Source organism: Callorhinchus milii, unplaced genomic scaffold (assembly GCF_018977255.1).
Source record: "Callorhinchus milii isolate IMCB2004 unplaced genomic scaffold, IMCB_Cmil_1.0 Scaffold19, whole genome shotgun sequence".
Classification (NCBI taxonomy): Eukaryota; Metazoa; Chordata; class Chondrichthyes; order Chimaeriformes; family Callorhinchidae; genus Callorhinchus; species Callorhinchus milii.
This window is the reverse complement of record NW_024704760.1, coordinates 8,281,844-8,301,138: the sequence shown is the minus strand read 5'-3', so window position 1 is coordinate 8,301,138 and position 19,295 is coordinate 8,281,844. Positions and strand designations below refer to the sequence as shown.

The window sequence follows — 19,295 nt, the reverse complement described above, 5'->3', positions numbered from 1 at the left end:
GATCCTTAAGTTGATCGGCTGTGGAATTTATGGAGTGAAGCTAGGAAGACTAGCTTGAGAAATTAAATAGAGGCTACTAATTTTCACTATAACATTTAGGAAATGGAAAATAGCCCAGGAATTGCTTAATGCCGTTTGAAATTCCAGAAGTCAAAAAGACTTGCAAAGTAAAAATCAGTATACAGAAGTTACTATTTTCCACAACAGTCATAAGCTCTCCCCATATCAGTGTTGGCACAGGAACAAAGAAATAGGCAGCAGTGTTCTGTAACCAAAGTTTATTTCCAAGAAAGTCACAAACAGCATACAATGACAGGAAAAAGGATTACAAAGCTGAAGAACGAACCAAACAGTGTGCCGCTCCAGCTTCTCTCACTATCCAATAACCACATTGGATGAGACAGATGGGGCAGCAGGCCACTTATAATGCAGTTGCTGGTGAAAATGGACCTAAAAAAACTACATTTCCAGCAGAGCCAAGTAGAGGGGCAGTTCTTTGCTCTTTAGACTGTCCGTGGAAATAAGTCACCAGAGCAAGAATCCATTGAGCATTGCTGACTAGTCAATGATTAATTCTTCAGGTCAGAGTTCAGGAAAACTCCTCCTGGCCAGTATTTGAGTTTTATTAATGCCTCATTGGAAAACACTGGGGTCAGGAAAAAACACTGTCCAGGTTTCCCCTCCAGGAGATCAGTTAGTCCACAGAACGCCCTCCATGTATTTATTCAGAAAGTACACAAAATAATTTTAAAATCGTATCTAAAATGCAAATGTATTTCTACACCAGCACTGGATACACTTTGCATTATCAAACCTCATTGTGCTGATAATGGACCCAGAGCAGTCCTAATGATGCCTGGTCACAAGCACTTCCTATTATTCCCAATGCACTGCACAGAGGTGGTTTCTTCTACAAAGTGACAAGTTTAAGGGTCTAGAAAAGTAGTAACTATGGTCTGTTATTTTAGAAAAAAATGAACTGAGGAAAGCCATCAAACGTAACTGAAATACAGTATTGCCAAGCATGCAACCCTCACAAGTCTTAATGCAAACTTGTAGACTTTGCAGCAAGACGAGCATTTAACAGCTTTCCACTGTAAAATAGCCTACCAGAGAATGATCTTCGTGGTATTCTGCTGGGCTCTTACAGCTACAGCAGCTGGAGCTGCTCAAATGAACGGACGTCAGCAGCACAAGGATAGGAGCCCTCAATGAACACAGGCAAGTGTCCATATACACCCACCCTTATAAAAACACAACTCTGCCATAATTCACAGGTTTGAAAACTTCTCACTGGTTACATTATAGAATACACAAAAAGAAAACAATGAATAGCTAAAATAGGGTAAAAAATGCACTGAACCACGTGTCATAAGAGTCTATTAAACAAATGCAAATCATGTCCTTAACAACTCTGACGGTCTGTACACGGATCTTCACAAAGGTCACCAGGCTTCAGCTCACTTCCTATCGTTTGACCTGGAACGACTAAAGAGAAAATAATACAAATTTTAGTCTGCTGTTCGCTCAATACAAAATAATAATCCTTGCATTTGATATAACGCTTTTCACATCTTCTAGACGTCTCAAAGCACTTCACAGAAGAGACTGTAAAGTGAATTGACTGTATATTTGTGGGTGAAATGCGGCAGCCAATTGCGCAGTGTCCCACAAACAGTCGTGGATTGAAATGGCCAATTTATTATTTTTTTTCTTGAGAGATTATCAGGCGTGTGGAAACTTGCCCATGGTTTCATCCTGCTGGGAATTGAACCCAGGTCTTTCACTTGCAAAGCGAGTGCTCTTTAACCTCTGAGCCACAGGACTCCACGATAGTCAATCACTGCAAAAGATCAGAGCCCCGTAGCAATGCTAAGTACAAAGGATACCAAGCTTTTCAATTTCCCTACCCAGCCCCCCAGAGTTACTACACCCATTTATAATAGGTGCGCTCTTATTGTGAAGCAAGTGTGAGAGATAACACTAAAATGAAGATAGTTGTAACCTAAACTCCCAGCACTGAATTTTTATAACTAGAACAAAGATCTCAGAAAGAGAAGTCAAATCTCAAATATATAACAGAATTGCACTGGATGTGTTGCTCTACAAATTAAACTTCAAAGTAAAATTACTCAGGAATCTCTGCAGTCACATTACATATTAAGTAAGTAATTTATTCATCTGTACCAATAAAGGCGAAATGTCTGTGTGTGTGGTAGTTGTCAGTGTATCCGACAATCACGCAATAACCGATTGACGTAGACATGATTTATACCTCCCCGGAAAGGTCTTGCACCAGGCAGTGCCATAGGCATTTTTTGGGGGGGAATCTCCTATCGTTGATGAGCTATATTAAAAATGCTTTAAATAAGGCCCAAATTATAAGGTATACATCGTATTCTGCAACTACCTAGCGACAGAAAAGCATACACCGTTCAGAGATACATCTATATTCTGCAACAAATGTACACCACTTTTTTCTGGTTGTCAAGGGAGACAGTCCTCGCATGTGGGACAGATCGAGAGTGCCTTGGCCCGAGGGCGTGCCAGAGCTAGGGCACGCCAGCAAGAGTGTGTGTGAGAGACAGAGAAAATATATTAAGAGTCCTCTGGCAGAGTATAGATAAAGACGAAATGCCTGTGTGTCAATCTACATTCCACATTGGGTCCTTTGTTTGCAAGCAAAGCTGCATTGCATACAGCTAGTTTAGCATATTTCTACAGCACTCCATCAAAGGACTAATAATTTCAATAAATTCTGGGTACTTGCCTGCGAGATCGGGAGAACGAGCGAGACGGTTTGTGGTTCCTCTCTCTGGACAGGGATCTCTCTCTCCTACGATCCCTTGAAAGGGACCTGCAGCAAAATCAAAACCGAATACTTTAGTTAAGTGACACACATGGACTTCTGAAACAAACTACGTATGGAAAGCAAACTAAAGACCATATTAGGTTTGAAGAAAGCCTTTGAACCTACCTAAGTAACTGAAATGACAACTTTGTAAAGGATAGTTATGTTCTCCTCAAACAGCAAGTACTGTGGTCAGAAGACATTGTAAGTGAATAAGTTACCTGCTGCGACTCCTGCTGAAGCTCCTTCTGCGAGGTGGTGATCTAGAAGCGAGAAGGGAGTTAGAAAGTGAACAGAGTGCAGCAGCTGTACAATGACCAGCGAAGTACCATCCTACTCGACCACAGCTCGTCTCAACAACCCCGGTTCACTAGTGAAGGTAATTAATGCTGTAAAATGTACTCGACAGGCAACCTGCATGAGAGTCTGAGTGCAAAATTAACATTAACTTACAAACTAATATATTCGTGGTGACTCAATACATTGCAGGGGTCTCAGGCTAATCAAGTGACAAACAATCCACATCCAAGGGAGCTACAGCATGTTAGGCCTAATCAACCAGAAGAGCGGTTATCCAATAAATTCACAGGGCAAAACTACAACTGGAGTTTAAGCTTTCTGCTCAACATTTAACCTTGGCAAGTCATAAATTGATCATTTCACATGCCATTGCATTTCCCGATGTAATGATATCCCAGGAATAATTCCAGGTAACTTACACCAAACTAATTCTCAGACAAAACACTGAGAAACCCTGCATTGGTGTTTGATGCAGCCTGAATGATATAAAGGTCCTGACTAATGTGTGATGGACTTGCTACACAACACTCCAGCAATTGGCCAGCTACAAGTAACCGGGATGGAATGCACTGGGGAGGCGGTGGGGGTTCAGTGGTTAGGAACCCAACATTCAGGTTCATGAGCGTTTCGCCAGCAGCTACAACAATGCTACTAGTGGTTTCTGACACTAGAGCCCCCAGGCAACGCAGGCAATTGATTGACAAGTTTTCCATTCCTGGTAATAGCCAAGTCACTTTAACTTCAATGTAGCCTCTTATCACTGCCTTTTAATTGATACACAATCAATTACCTTACTAGGGAACCACACAGAAAAGGGGAGGTAGCTACTCCTGGCCACTAGACTTGCATCACTGCATTATATCATTCAAAAAAACTTGCCTCTCTTGACCGAAGACATTCAACCAATGGTGGCTTGTTAAAATTCAAAAACCCAAATATCATTGAATTTCAGTTAATGGGGAGGTGGGGGGGAACAAACATGGCAACTGCACAATTCTAACCAGTACAAGATCAAACCCACCCATTAGAACAATTTTACAATGTTACATGCACTTTCATCTCAAACCTTGTCTTCATTTTAGCCACTCATCTCTCCTTTTTAACCAGTACTCAAACACGTAGATGCAGATACAGCATTGGGCCACCAAGTCAGGTCAACCCACCACTGCATTGTCCTTTACATAGTGGAAAAAAATCCAGGCCAGGGTTTCAAGTAGACGCAATTGGAAGTCCATGTCACCAAGATGGCTACTGCCCACTTGACACAATTGGCACTACATAGGCCATTGCCAACAGATTAATACTGCGCATGTTTGCCATATTTATTATTGGGTGGCCAATTGAGATTTTTCCACCATAGTCACTCTTTCCCCAATCAAAGACTGCCCTTAATTACCCTGTAAAGTTTAGAAAAACTAATACCTACAGCACCGAGAACCAGGTCTACACTGCCACCTCCAGGGCCAGGCTAACTCAAGGAAAGTGCCTGCTTTCCACTTTCTTAAAGCTCAAGTCTGTTCAAAAAACACCTGAATTGCCTTACTTTACATTGCACACACTTCCTGAAGTGGGACAAAGCTATAACAGACCCTATAAATGTTGGAATCTGGTAACCAACCCGTTTAAAAATAAATGAGCAAATAGTTCCCCAAATTGGAAAAAAAGTTGAGTTTCAAGCAATATTGAGTCAGCTTGATTTGAGAAACGATATAGAATTTATTTTCAATTAACTGGACAGCATCCATAACTAACCACCACTATGGAAACCGAGACAAGTGGCACGGCACCTTCCTTCAAGTTACCCTGGCCTTACTTCTAAGCATTTTTGCATTTAAGAGTCTGAATTTTCAAACTGATTCACCAGTGGCAAATTATTAATATTAATCTAAAGCTAACTGTCAAGACTGTTATTCCTGGACCCAAGTGCAAAAGAATTGCCGGGTCTAATTTAAGAACAAGAACTCATCTTTTTGCCTAAATGTAGTTTAACACAGTCAGCCCCTAACAGAACACGAGTCCATTTACCTTTTCAAACGCTTACTCCATTATACCAGCAGTAGACTATTGTATAAAGCAGGAAAAACTTACTAGTCTTTTGGTTTTCAACAAGCTAGAAATGGAGAGGTGAGGCTGCCGGACTGACGGCCAGGTAGAATTTGCTGAAAAGGTTTGCCAGATGCGTGGTATTTGGTTGGCAGAGGGGGGATGTAGTGGTTTTTTTCCTGCTTTTTATTTAGCCGAAGGCTGCTGAAACAAATGCTGAGTGTTCGGCTGCTGTTGTGGAGACAACGAGTAAGGTAAACAGCTGATTGACCAGAAATGTGCGGGCAGTTGAGGCAGCCACTGCTGATTGGTTAAGGTTGGAGAAGAGGCTGAGAAACAGCATGCTTGGGAACCAAAGGGCGGTGCAACCTGACGACTGGACATGCCTTGGTCATGTGATACCGACACCAGCCAAGCTGATTGGGGCGCGCTGGTCACATGACGCTGAAAGAGGGATAGTTGACTGGCTAATGTAGACTCGAAGGGCGGTGAGAAGAGGCATGATGGTGACTCTGCAAGGGGGGGGTTCATTTTTATTAATATATAAATGGATTAAAAAAAATGCATCTTTTAAAAAGAAATAGTTGCAACATTTAAGCCATCGGTAACGCCAGATTAAACACATTATCAACCATTAGTGATGAGTGACAACGCAAACAGCAATGCATAACTCCGCAACATCCTGTGTCAAAATGCAACAGACTAGAAAGCAGTAGCATGCTGTGCAACCTTTAGATATGCTAATCAGGGTTCCTTCTGAATGTTCCCGGTTAACAAGAAAAGGGCACTCACCTTCAATGATGCTCTTCGACTGAGATGGAAGAGGCTCCCTCTAGGGCAAGGTACCAGCATTTGCTGAGTTGGGTTTTATTGCACCATGGAGTCTGGGCTCCAAACTGAAAGAACTGCCCGATTTGCTGCATTATTTCAAAACCTTTCAAAGATGGGTAGCAGGAGGCAGGTGCCTGAGGTTATTACACTGGTAGCCCTTAGCGTCGAAGCCCTGTGACCTGCTACCAAACTCAACACAAGGCAGAAAGAAAAATGTACGCTTGGCACAAATTCATTCAACGAGCTAGCGGCAGAAGGAACCCTGGGGTTGAGTTGCAATAGGCTCAATGTAGCATCGGAGACCAAAATAGCCCAGACATCACTCAGACCTTCTACCTTCTACAAACGCCCACCAGTCATATGAGCACATCAGGATTCAGGTTAAGTCAAAATGGGGCCCAGTTTAAGAATTGAGCGCCAACATTAGGTTTAGATGTCAAGGTCCTGACACTGGTACAAATTTAAGTCGCTACCTAAACCCCTGGCAGCTCAATGGTATCTTTCTCCCCTCAAGATGCATTTCTCTGCAAATAAAGCTCACTGATCACCAAGAATTAAGCTTCATATCTGCTCAACATTTAGCCAGTTACGTGAAGTCAATGCTGGGAGTCCAGTCAAATCCTTGACAGCAGTGCTAAAATATCAATTGCTGAAGTACAAATGTAGCATGGCTGAACTGCTACATAAATCGGAAAGAACTTGGCTGCTCCAACAGCATGCTTTTTACCTCACCCCACTGACATTAAGCCAAAATGAAAGCGAAGTGTAGATAATTCTGTATAGCAGAGAATTTTCTTAATTGAGTGCAAATAAGCAGTATTTCAGACATTTCAGTCTGAATTCAAAGAGTTGTTTTTTTTCTTATATATAACCATATAAAGTTTCCTTCTACACCTAGCATCACCAAATGGTTGAGATAATATTGATTTTCCCCACAAATGGCCAATTCTGAACTTCAGTGCGGTATTTTAGCACTGCAACCCTATAGGTTTATAAAACTGCAATAAGCTACATGTGAAAGCTCCCACTTGCAGGGCAGGACTCAGAGAAGAACACCACAATGTAGCACATACACGATGTGCTTCTCATATGGTGCTCAGTAAAAGAAACTAAAAGGTTAAGGGCCTGAAAACTAGGGTAGTCATGATACATTTCTTACACAAAACAAGGTCAGAATACAAGAAGCAACTCAAGAGCCCTTTCATTCGGTTAAAAGTGCCAGACTGTTTGTGAAAGTTGCATACCCACACCCCCATCTACCACTGCAATCTGATGCCCTTGAAGGACAAAGCCATTCAGAGCCTTTTTTAAAAAAAGGAGTCAAGAACAGTTACTGATTGAACAGATTATATTGCAGCATACACAAAGAAACATTGCCTTAGATTCTGGGAATTCGACTGGCTTTAGCAGTCATCAACAGTGAAAACTAAAATTCAAAATCATGACATCCCTAATGGCCCTCAAAATCAAATGGAATCCTATATAACAACACACTAAACATTATAGCACTGTCACGAGATATCAGGCTGTTATTAAAATCAATGTCACCCATCACTAGTAGTTATTGAGCAGAAAACAGCTCAATACAACTTACAGACGGAATCACAGAAATTTAACGGTTTTAGCATCACACAGCACATTTTTGCAGCTATCGTTACCTGCGCCTTGCTGGGGGGCTTCTCCGGCGATAGTCATCACGAGAGCGTCTGGTCCATTGTTGAGCGGGGGGACGAGCACGACGCCTCTCACCATTGGAGAGTTCTACACGAACACGGCAGCCACAAAGACTCCTGCAACCAGAGTATGATTAAATATTACTCCACAGCCTGCACACCTATTTCAACAGGTTCCACAATCAACTAAATTGAAAATAAAATAAATTTCCACTGCAGATCGAAACCTCATGAATGATCACCATTTCTCTCCCTCCATCAGGTGGTGATTTTGTTCACCACCTCTAACTCTGGGGGCACAAACTGCACCCATTCCAAGAGATGGTAATGCAGTCCAGTATCTTGCAATCGATCAACAATCCTTGGGAAAATGTGGGAACCTAAATATCCGTCAGAAATTTTCTAACAGCTACAGGTTGAAATATAAAACCTGCACACAAGTCTTCCCTGTTTCAGCAGCTAACTCATTGGAATCATTCATAAAATCCAACTTGTACTTTTAGGGCACTGAAAGGGATCTACTACAATGCAAATTTACATTTAAATAACATCTGTCACACTGGGAGGACATCCTAAAATACTAATACTCATTCCTAGATTATAACACAACAGGAAATCTCAGTGATGCCAAACAAACTCTTGAACTAAGGAACTGGTCCTGAGGTGTATAAGTGAAACATTGTTTATGCAACCATTTGGAGGCTTGTAGTGACATTTCATAACAATGAACTCCTCTCTTTCAGTGTCAAAACAATGGCCCGTTATTACTCAAAATGCATCCAACAATTTCTGATGAGTGCTGTGAAGATTTCACCAAGGAGATGGAAGCTGCAGAGATGAATACTTTCAATATCTGCACTAGCATCCCACGCCTGGTGGTATTGTATACGAGCTACTGGGACGCAACCCTGCGTGAGCGGTGCTATACAAATGTAAGTTGTTGTTGTAGCTACCACACTATTAATGTAGGATTCTTGCATTTCACTTCACACTCGAATCAAGGCCAGTGTTTCAAGGGCTTGACACAATTGAGATTGCCCACTGTGGTGCAATTTGGAATTAAGTGCATTAGACACCTATCAGTGTCATGGCAATACAAATTGGGTTTTACCAAAAGCAGTCTTCTTACCTGCAAGACCATAATCTGCCCTCAGTTAGCAACCAACAAAAGATAACTAGTTTAGTAAAACTAATTAACCATTTTGCTAATACAGCCTAGTAAGGTGGTCAAGTCTGAAATGTGTGTCACACCATAAAGCACTTTGATAGTGATTTATAAAGAGCTGATAACTGAGTGCAACAATTATTATTCCACAGAAGGAATACTGAAACTACTACCAAGCAAGCAATTCCAGACCAGTATCTGTGGAAATCTAATTAGAAACACCAGGTCCTTCAATACTAATGATATTAATGATTCTTTTTCAGCCAAAAACTTATTGCAAATGTGAAAAGTGTAAACTCTAAAGTCATCTTGATGTATAAAGAATGCAAGATACCTAGTGTAGCACAATTCCTCGGATAAAACTTAGCGAACCTCAGCCAAGAGTTCTGAGCATTTGCAAGAGGTGCAAGCCCAGCAATAAAAGTGACAAAACTGCCCAAAACACAAGATTGGATCCCCACGCCAAAACAAAACTAACTATAATCCTTGTTTTATACCTCATCCACTGCACAGCAACTGCCTAGCAATTTGAGGCAACACTTTCTGCTTAACTCACTTAGGCTGTGGCATACATGATAACCAACTGCACTTCTGGTTTTTGAAAGGCATAATTGTAGATGTAGCCCAAGGGAACCACCAAGCACAAGACAAGCAAGCGTGCATATAGATATCACAGAAAAGTTAGAATATAAAGTTACAAGTGTAGGCACAAGGGCAGCAAAGAGAACCGGTGAAGGGATGCGAGGCAAAAGTATATAATTATATTATTGGCCATTAATATCAGGTTACTTATTATTGTAAATAATGTCAGCATCAATGTGTGAATTTCCATTCACTAAATGGCACTGAGCCCCAGAATCTGTTGCCACCATGACACATTTAATAATCCTTGCATTTATTATTATATCCATTACAATATTAATCGTCCAATCAAATCCATTTTGTACGTTCCCTGCTGTGAGCCATTCTGGAACTAGCATTGTAAAATGGCTTCCTGAAGCAGCTCAGCAGCACTCAGTTGGTCACAGGTTGAATCTCAGCATGGCGTAGCAAGGTTTGAGTCTCAGCGTGGCCACTAGATGGTGAACTTGCAGAAAGCAAAGCTATTAACAAGGAACCAGTGTCCAAATTAACCAAAAGGCTGCAGAAAGTAGCACGTTACTAGAAAACTTAATCAGTACCTTCCATCAAGTTCTCTAACCGCATCCGAAGCATCACGGGGATCTTCAAATTCAACGAATGCAAAGCCGGGGGGGTTCCGGGCAACCCACACACTGCGAAGTGGCCCGTAATACCCAAAGGCTCTTTCCAGTTCTGTCTTGTTCCCATTATTCCCAAGGTTTCCAACGTACACCTTGCAGTCTAATGGGCACGAACCATGATTCATGGCTGAAACAAGGTGCACAAGCAAGTTTAACTCCAAATTCTTTTAACATGCAGAATTGCTGGAATTCATTCACAACCCAAGCTTTAGGCTTTGTGGACTCAAGGCGCCCTTTGAAATGCCAGCAAGTAATGCCGTAATTATAAATATAAACGATAATACAGAGAAAATTACCAGATACTATGCATTTTATGATTGCAAGTCAGGTTAATCATAGAAAAAATATGCGCCCACAAGTCCTGTAGCCTCTCATGGGGCGTGGGTGGGGGGGCATAGGACTATAACCCTTAAATACACAGATTGAAACCCCAAATTCACAGACAACTCGGTTAACAAATACAATGCCCCCTCCCCACTAAATTATTGTACTATACTACAGTAGAACAGGAGCAGCGAGAAAATCCAGAGGAAATAAATCAGAGGGGGAAAAAAAACCGCACCATCGTTTCAGAAAATGGCCGCGCCCTCGTTGGAGCAGTGCAGAGACCCTGTGCGCTCAACACTATCAGCATGCAGACCACAGCACCTTAAATTAGATTAATCCCCACACACACACAGCTCTCTCTGACACCCCGAGGCCCGGCTCCTCACCCCCCCAACTGCTCACTCTCCTCACCCCCCAACTGCTCACTCTCCTCAGCCCCCCAACTGCTCACTCTCCTCAGCCCCCCAACTGCTCACTCTCCTCAGCCCCCCAACTGCTCACTCTCCTCACCCCCCCCCAACTGCTCACTCTCCTCACCCCCCCTCAACTGCTCACTCTCCTCACCCCCCCCCCAACTGCTCACTCTCCTCACCCCCCCCAACTGCTCACTCTCCTCACCCCCCTCAACTGCTCACTCTCCTCACCCCCCCCTCAACTGCTCACTCTCCTCACCCCCCCCCAACTGCTCACTCTCCTCACTTCCCCCCCAACTGCTCACTCTCCTCACCCCACCCCACAACTGCTCACTCTCCTCACCCCCACCCCCAACTGCTCACTCTCCTCACCCCCACCCCCCAACTGCTCACTCTCCTCACCCCCACCCCCAACTGCTCACTCTCCTCACTTCCCCCCAACTGCTCACTCTCCTCACCCCCCCAACTGCTCCCTCTCCTCATCCTCACCCCCCAACTGCTCACTCTCCTCACTTCCCCAACTCCTCACTCTCCTCACCCTCCCCCCAACTCCTCACTCTCCTCATCCTCCCCCAACTGCTCACTCTCCTCACCCCCCCAACTACTCACTCTCCTCACTTCCCCCCCAACTGCTCACTCTCCTCACTCCCCCCCCACTGCTCACTCTCCTCACTCCCCCCCACTGCTCACTCTCCTCACTCCCCCCCCCACTGCTCACTCTCCTCACTCCCCCCCCACTGCTCACTCTCCTCACTCCCCCCCCCACTGCTCACTCTCCTCACTCCCCCCCGCCCACTGCTCACTCTCCTCACTCCCCCCCCACCAACTGCTCACTCTCCTCACTCCCCCCCCAACTGCTCACTCTCCTCACTCCCCCCCAACTGCTCACTCGCCTCACTCCCCCCCAACTGCTCACTCTCCTCACTCCCCCCAACTGCTCACTCCCCCACAACTGCTCACTCTCCTCACTCCCCTCCCCCAACTGCTCACTCTCCTCACTCCCCCCCAACTGCTCACTCTCCTCACTCCCCCCCAACTGCTCACCCCCCCCAACTGCTGACTCTCCTCACCCCCCCAACTGCTGACTCTCCTCACTCCCCCAACTGCTGACTCTCCTCACTCCCCCAACTGCCCACTCCCCCCAACTGCTCACTCCCCCCAACTGCTCACTCCCCCCCAACTGCTCACTCCCCCCCAACTGCTCACTCTCCTCCCCCTCCCCCGGCTCCCTCACTTCGCTCTCCTTCCCCCCCCCCAACCCCACCCCGCAGGGTCCAGCTCATCTGCCTGTACCGCCATGGCCTGATCTCTCTCTCCCTCTCTTTCGTCTCCTCTCTCACTCAGTCAAGTCAATCAGTGCAGCAAATGGCGCCTCCCGCCCTCCCAATCCTAAGGCCCCGCCGCTCGGAGAAGAAGCAAAACCGCGCGAAACGCGGCGGCCTCGTGGTCGCAGCCCGAACCCACCGGGCTCCATACGGTGGGGAGTCGGACTCTGCAGCGACTCCAGGCCGGTCGGTCGATCGGTCGGTCAGTCGGTCGGGCGGGCGGGCACGTGGCGGCAGTTACCTGCTCCTGTGCTGCTCTCTCGGAGGCGCCGCTGTGAATCGGTCGCGGACAAAAGCAAAATGGCTGCCGCCGCCTCGCGCCGTTAACCGCCGGAAATAGCCGACAGCCGCGGTCACGTGCCCCGCAGCCGCCCCCTGTCATTGGCTGGAGTGGGAGCGGCGCTCCTCAGCCCCTGTCACTCACAGCAACTCCAGGCCCCGCCCCCGGTAACTACCCCTCCCCGCCCCCCCGTAACTGCCCCCCCGCCCCCCCGTAACTACCCCCACCGCCCCCCGTAACTACCCTCCCCGCCCCCCCGTAACTACCCCCCCCGCCCCCCCCGTAACTACCCCCCCCCGCCCCCCCGTAACTACCCCCCCACCGCCCCCCGTAACTACCCCCCGCCCCCCCGTAACTACCCCCCGCCCCCCGTAACTACCCCCCCGCCCCCCGTAACTACCCCCCGCCACTACCCCCTCGCCCCCCCGTAACTACCCCCACCGCCCCCCCGTAACTACCCCCCCGCCCCCCCGTAACTACCCCCCGCCCCCCGTAACTACCCCTCCCCGCCCCCCCGTAACTACCCCCCACCGCCCCCCCGTAACTACCCCCGCCCCCCCCCGTAATTACCCCCCGCCCCCCGTAACTACCCCCCACCGCCCCCCCGCAACTACCCCCCCGCCCCCCGTAACTACCCCCCACCGCCCCCCCGTAACTACCCCCCCCGCCCCCCCGTAACTACCCCCCGCCCCCCCGTAACTACCCCCCGCCCCCATAACTACCCCCCCGCCCCCCGTAACTACCCCCCCACCGCCCCCCGCAACTACCCCCGCCCCCCGTAACTACCCCCCACCGCCCCCCCCGTAACTACCCCCGCCCCCCCATAACTACTTCCCGCCCCCCGTAACTACCCCCCGCCCCCCGCAACTACCCCCGCCCCCCGCAACTACCCCCCCCGCCCCCCCGTAACTACCCCCCCCGCCCCCCGTAACTACCCCCCCCCCGCCCCCCATAACTACTTCCCGCCCCCCCCGTAACTACCCCCCCGCCCCCCCCGCAACTACCCCCCGCCCCCCGCAACTACCCCCCCCCGCCCCCCGTAACTACCCCCCCCGCCCCCCCGTAACTACCACCCCCCGCCGCCCCCGTAACTACCACTCCCCCCGCCGCCCCGTAACTACCCCCCGCCCCCCATAACTACCCCCCGCCCCCCATAACTACCCCCCGCCGCCCTCCCCGAAACTGACTAGCACCAACCTCCCTCCCCTGTAACTAATTAGCCCCCCCCCCGCCCTCCCCAGAACTAACCCGCACCCCCGCCTGCCCTCCCGAAACTAACTCGCGCCCCCAGCCCGCTGCGTAACTAACCCGCCCCCCTGCCCTCCCCGAAACTAACTACCCCCCCCTTGCCCTCCCCATAACTAACTACCCCCCCTTGCCCTCCCCATAACTAACTAGCCCCCACCCCCAGCCCGCCCCGTAACTAACTAGCAACCCCCGCCCTCCCTGTAACTAGCACCCACCGCCCTCTCTGTAACTAGCACCCACCGTCCTCCCTGTAACTAGCACCCACCGCCCTCCCTGTAACTAGCACCCACCGCCCTCTCTGTAACTAGCACCCACCGCCCTCTCTGTAACTAGCACCCACCGCCCTCCCTGTAACTAGCACCCACCGCCCTCTCTGTAACTAGCACCCACCGCCCTCCCTGTAACTAGCACCCACCGCCCTCCCTGTAACTAGCACCCACCGCCCTCTCTGTAACTAGCACCCACCGCCCTGGTATGCACTCTGCTCAAATGCATATCAGGTAATTGTATAGTTCGCTTAATTGCATGAAAGATGGCCATTCGATTTCATTTACACCTGTATAATTAGCTCAAAATAATTGCATTGGTTGAGGAGTTGCCTAAATGACCACAAACAATTTGACTTGCAGTTATGGTGACTTCTATGAAGAGATATACTACGCTTACATTTTAGTAGTCACTATAAATAGTGAACGTGTGGAACAGTCTAGTGAACCCGTATAGTGACTGTCGAATAGTGAACGTGTGGAACAGTCTAGTGAACCCGTATAGTGACTGTCGAATAGTGAACGTGTGGAACAGTCTAGTGAACCCGTATAGTGACTGTCGAATAGTGAACGTGTGGAACAGTCTCGTGAACCCGTATAGTGACTGTCGAATAGTGAACGTGTGGAACAGTCTCGTGAACCCATATAGTGACTGTCGAATAGTGAACGCGTGGAACAGTCTCGTGAACCCGTATAGTGACTGTCGAATAGTGAACGTGTGGAACAGTCTCGTGAACCCGTATAGTGACTGTCGAATAGTGAACGTGTGGAACAGGCTCCCGAGGGAGATGGTTGAAGCAGGCAGTGTCGATTCTTTCAAACGCAGATTGGATCATTTTTGTTTAGGAAATAACGTTATGGGATATAGAACGTAGGTAGTTTGGGATATGTGCATGCGACCACCAGGAAGGCGTAAGGCGAAGTAGATGTACCTTGGTCTTTTTTCGTCTAGTATTTCTTATGTTCTTATGCAAACGCTGATATATACTGTGATCCTGAAGTAATAAACACAGTACAATAAATAAATACAGTAAACCTCGCAGAAGTCTGATCTGTATAAATCGTATATTTGCCTTATTGTACAAGATACATAGTCACTGCACTTTACAGTCCAGTGCTTTTGTCCTTTTGATTTGTAAAGTGCAATATTAAATGTAAGTATTGTTATTATTATCACTGCCCTGCAACTCACTGTCAGTGCCTGCAACTAGCTCACGGTTAATAGCGCCTTGAAACTAGTAATTACTGCCCTGGAATCATCGCACTGTATCCAGCACATAGCACAGCAATCACTGGAACCAGCATCCTGGAATAGCATATACCATTGAAGCACTCTGGGATACTATCCTGCTTGAGGGGCACGTTATAAATGCAAGTTGTTGTTGTTAATCCTGGTACTTGAGCTCTACACCCAGTATCCTGAATCAGTAACTTACCTATGCTCTGCAAATTCACAACCAGCATCCTGCAACTAACATAAGGACTTTACTGAGGTGGTACATAGACATGTCACCCATGAGTGTAGTAGTACACAGGAAAGAGTCGGGCAGAAGACAAGGTACCATTGCAGGAATAAAGGAACATAATAATAATAATAATAATCCTTGCATTTGATGTAGCGCTTTTCACGTCGGGAGGACGTCCTAAAGCGCTTCACAGAACACACTGTAAAGTGAATTGACTGTATATTTGTGGGCGAACGATGCAGTCAATTGCGCACAGCAATGTCCCACAAACAGTCGTAGTTTGAAAATGACCAATTTATTATTGTTTTTGGTTTTGGAGGGATTATTGGAGGGAACATCTAAACAACCAATTTCAAATTCCATCCATCCAAACGGCAGCGTTGAGACTGAATCTGAGGCCACAGTTAGAAAAGTCTGCTGGAAAACCAATCACCACTAACAGAGAGAGCCCCCATCTAGTGTAAAGTTTCCTCTCCTCTATCCCTACCTTCTTCTTACTTCCCATCCACCTCCTCCCAGTGCTCAAACGTTCTTGGGATGTCCTCCTGACTTCAAAGGCGCTATATATAAGCAATTTGTTTGTTTGTTTATTCTATCCGCATTACTTAATTTAGCCGGGGCAGCAGTCAGGGCCACAATTGACCCCAATGCTCCTAGGTTAAGGAGGAGAGAAATCACCTTGTGCCTTGCTCCTGAACACAGTCCATCCAGAATTCTGCAGTCCATGTGTTTTGCCACATGAGGATCCCAAAGCTTTTCAGCCCCAACCTCACTCAGCTCTACTGGATCCTCACCCTTAGTGGATTGAAGTCAAGATTCAACTCCCTCAACGGCCTCGCACAACCCAACCGCACCGGCAGCTCACTCAGCTAGCACTGACCAGATGGTGGGACACATCATGCAGAGTGCATCCCACCATCTGGTCAGTGTTAGCTGAGTGAGCGTCCTGATGCATCCCACCATTGATGGGTGAGCTTCCAGGCATTCTGCATACACTCTCTGAGTTCCCCCCTCCCCACCTTTAAAGCCTGCCTAATGACCAATATTTTCGCTTGCAACTTTGGTGTTTTTTCTGTCCAACCACTCCTACCCTCCTCAACTGCCCCCTACCCAGCTCAGATCCGAGTTAGCTGTACGAAGCACTTTGAGACATCCTCCTAACCTGAAAGTCGCTATATAATTAATAATAATAATAATACTACACAGCAATCCTTGCACTTGATATCGCGCCTTATCATGCTGTTGAGACGTCCCAAAGTGCTTCACAGAATTTGTATTGTAAAGTGGATTGACTGTATTTTGTGGGCAAAACGTGGCAGCCAATTGAAGACAGCAGTGTCCCACAAACAGTCGTGGATTGAGTGGCCAAATATTTTTTTTGGGGGGATGGATTATTACCCCCGGAAAGCGATCTGCCAATCAACTCACAACCGGGTTCCTATTTACTGTTGGTAAACAGAGATGTGTGGAGTAAGGAAAGTTGCCTGAGGTTTCGCCCTGCCTGGGAATCAAATCCATGGCCTCTTACTTGCGAGGCAAGTGTGTTAACCACTACGCCAACGGACTCCACAATCTAAATTGTTCTTGCTGTTTTATCGAGAGGTGGACCTGCTGTGTGTGGAGGTCTGGTGAGAACAGGATTGGGCTGCGATGGGCCTATGTTCAAATATCCTACCAATTTTCTGGGGTTGGATATCTAGAATGTACTTGTGGGAGAGGTGATTATGAAACCATCCCCCAGGGCAAATCAACACTCAAAGGAAGCAAGAACACTGGAGACGATACATGCGTTCAGAGAGGAAGAAAGAAAATCAGCGTAAATTATGGTTGTGTAGGGCATGAATGTGGCTCCCTTTTGTACTTTTCAATAATTCATTTATTTATAGAGAAGTTGTGATGTACGTAAAACCAATAATTTATTGGAGAACAATCTGCAATGAGGAGGCAGCAATAATAGTCCACATAGCTCATCACCTCCACAAGACGCCTGGTGCTCATTAAGCAGCCTGGTTGTCAAGGCTTGAAAAATGCCTCAAGACGTTGTGCAACTGCATTTATTGTTCCAGCAGTCAATTGATTCTGATTGATTGTAGCTTCCCCTCACCACTTGGGCGCTGGCATTCCATTTAACGCGAGTCTGTAGCCTGAGACATGGTTCAATGGCTGTTTCTGTATCCAGGAAGGTGTCAGGCAGCAATCAACCCATTAACTCTCAATTCTCAAAGCAGCACAGGAATCCACAAAGTTATCCTCTTGGGAAAGTAAACCCCCTCGGACTAGTTACCTCCCCTCCGGCAAGTTACCCTATCACCTAGTTATGCGCTTTGAGCTACTTATTTCCTCCTCAGAAAGTTATTTTCCCCTGCCAAGTTATTCAATTCCTCCAGCTGGGTGGAATGGGTAGGGGGTAAGAGATAAGGATTGAGTGGGAACACTGGCAATTTTTCCCCAACTTAATGATATAATAATAATTATCCTTGCATTTGATATAGCACCTTATCATATCATTTAGATGTCTCGAAGCACTTAACAAGATACACTGTAAAGTGTTTTTTTTTAAGGAAGAAAAATCTTCCTCTTCCATTCCCGAATTGCTGCCCTGGGTCAGATCTGGCTGGAGACCTGCATATGACTGAAAGCAGGGAAAGCAGCCCAAGTTGGCTTGATCATCTGTCAAGCACTTCACAGGATCTTCACATCGGACTGCAAAATGTCCGCTCCCTCTGCAACAAGGCCCTGGTCATCAACGATCTCATCCTTGATGAGAACGTTGATATCATGGCCTTAACAGAAACCTAGCTCACCCCAGGCGACACCTTCCCCCTCACGGAGGCCACACCACCCGGCTACACCTCCCACCACATCCCCCGCCCCAACCGCCGTGGCGGTGGTGTTGCCCTTATCTCAAGGACACCACTTGCCCTATCCCCTACTCCACTGGCTCTTTCCCCTCCTTTGAGCACCTCACCCTCTCCCACCCCTCATTCCTCTCCCTTAAAATCCTCCTCCTCTACCGGCCCCCTAAAACCTCTCCCACCTTCATCTCTGACATTTCAACACTCCTCACATCTCTTTGCCTCTGCTCTGATCGCCTCATCATCCTGGGCGACTTTAACCTACACTTCACCCCCTCCTGCTCCATCTCCACAGACTTCTCTTCCCTGCTCTCCTCACTCAACCTCTCCTTACACATAAACTCCCCCACTCACAGTCACGGCCACCCACTCGATTTGGTGATCACCCGGGGCCTCAGTGTCTCGGATGTCACTATTACCGACAAGGCCATCTCTGACCACTACTTCATCTCCTTCACCACCTCCACCCCCCTCCCCACCTCCACCAGACCCACCACCATCTTCTACCGCCCTTGGAAGAAGTTACCCCCACAATCCCTAACCGATGCCTTGGAGTCCTCTGAACTCCTCTCCCTCTGGCCTTCAACCCTCACCGACCCCTCTTCTCCTCTCTCCCTCCTCCACAATACCCTCTCCTCCACACTCGATACTCTTGCCCCCATCACTTCCCGCACTGTCTCCTACTCCCGCTCCTCCCCCTGGTACACCACCCACCTCCGCTCACTGAAAAGCCAGGTGCGGGCTGCTGAACGCACCTGTGTCAAATCTGGCCTAACGGTCCACCGACAAATCTGGCTGGACCTCCTCAAAATTTACCGCTCCACTCTAGCCTCGGCCAAGTCGTCCTTCTACTCCAGGATAATCCTGGAGGCGAAGAACAACCCCAGGCTACTGTTTTCCACCACAACCCGACTCCTCCGTCCCCCCCGCCACCCCGCGCAGGTCATCTCCTCCAACCTTCACTGCGAGGAGATGCTGGATTTCCTTGAA

The 19,295-nt window shown here is 47.7% G+C and overlaps 1 protein-coding gene and 1 non-coding gene across 4 annotated transcripts; both read right to left on the bottom strand.

Annotated features, from left to right (window-relative positions):
• Window positions 1-261: 261 nt before the first annotated feature.
• Window positions 262-12,544, bottom strand: srsf3b (serine and arginine rich splicing factor 3). Of its 3 annotated transcripts, none has more exons than XM_042341998.1 (6): window positions 12,330-12,537; window positions 10,045-10,252; window positions 7,684-7,815; window positions 3,073-3,114; window positions 2,771-2,857; window positions 262-1,488 (listed from the first exon to the last, which is right to left on the bottom strand). In XM_042341998.1, the coding sequence occupies exons 1-6, from the start codon at window positions 12,337-12,339 to the stop codon at window positions 1,461-1,463; spliced, it is 507 nt and encodes a 168-aa protein (XP_042197932.1). In that variant the 5' UTR covers window positions 12,340-12,537; the 3' UTR covers window positions 262-1,460.
• Window positions 8,935-9,069, bottom strand: LOC121850452. The gene has a single exon (XR_006085610.1). It is a non-coding gene; the product is annotated as a small nucleolar RNA SNORA41 (small nucleolar RNA).
• Window positions 12,545-19,295: the final 6,751 nt, after the last annotated feature.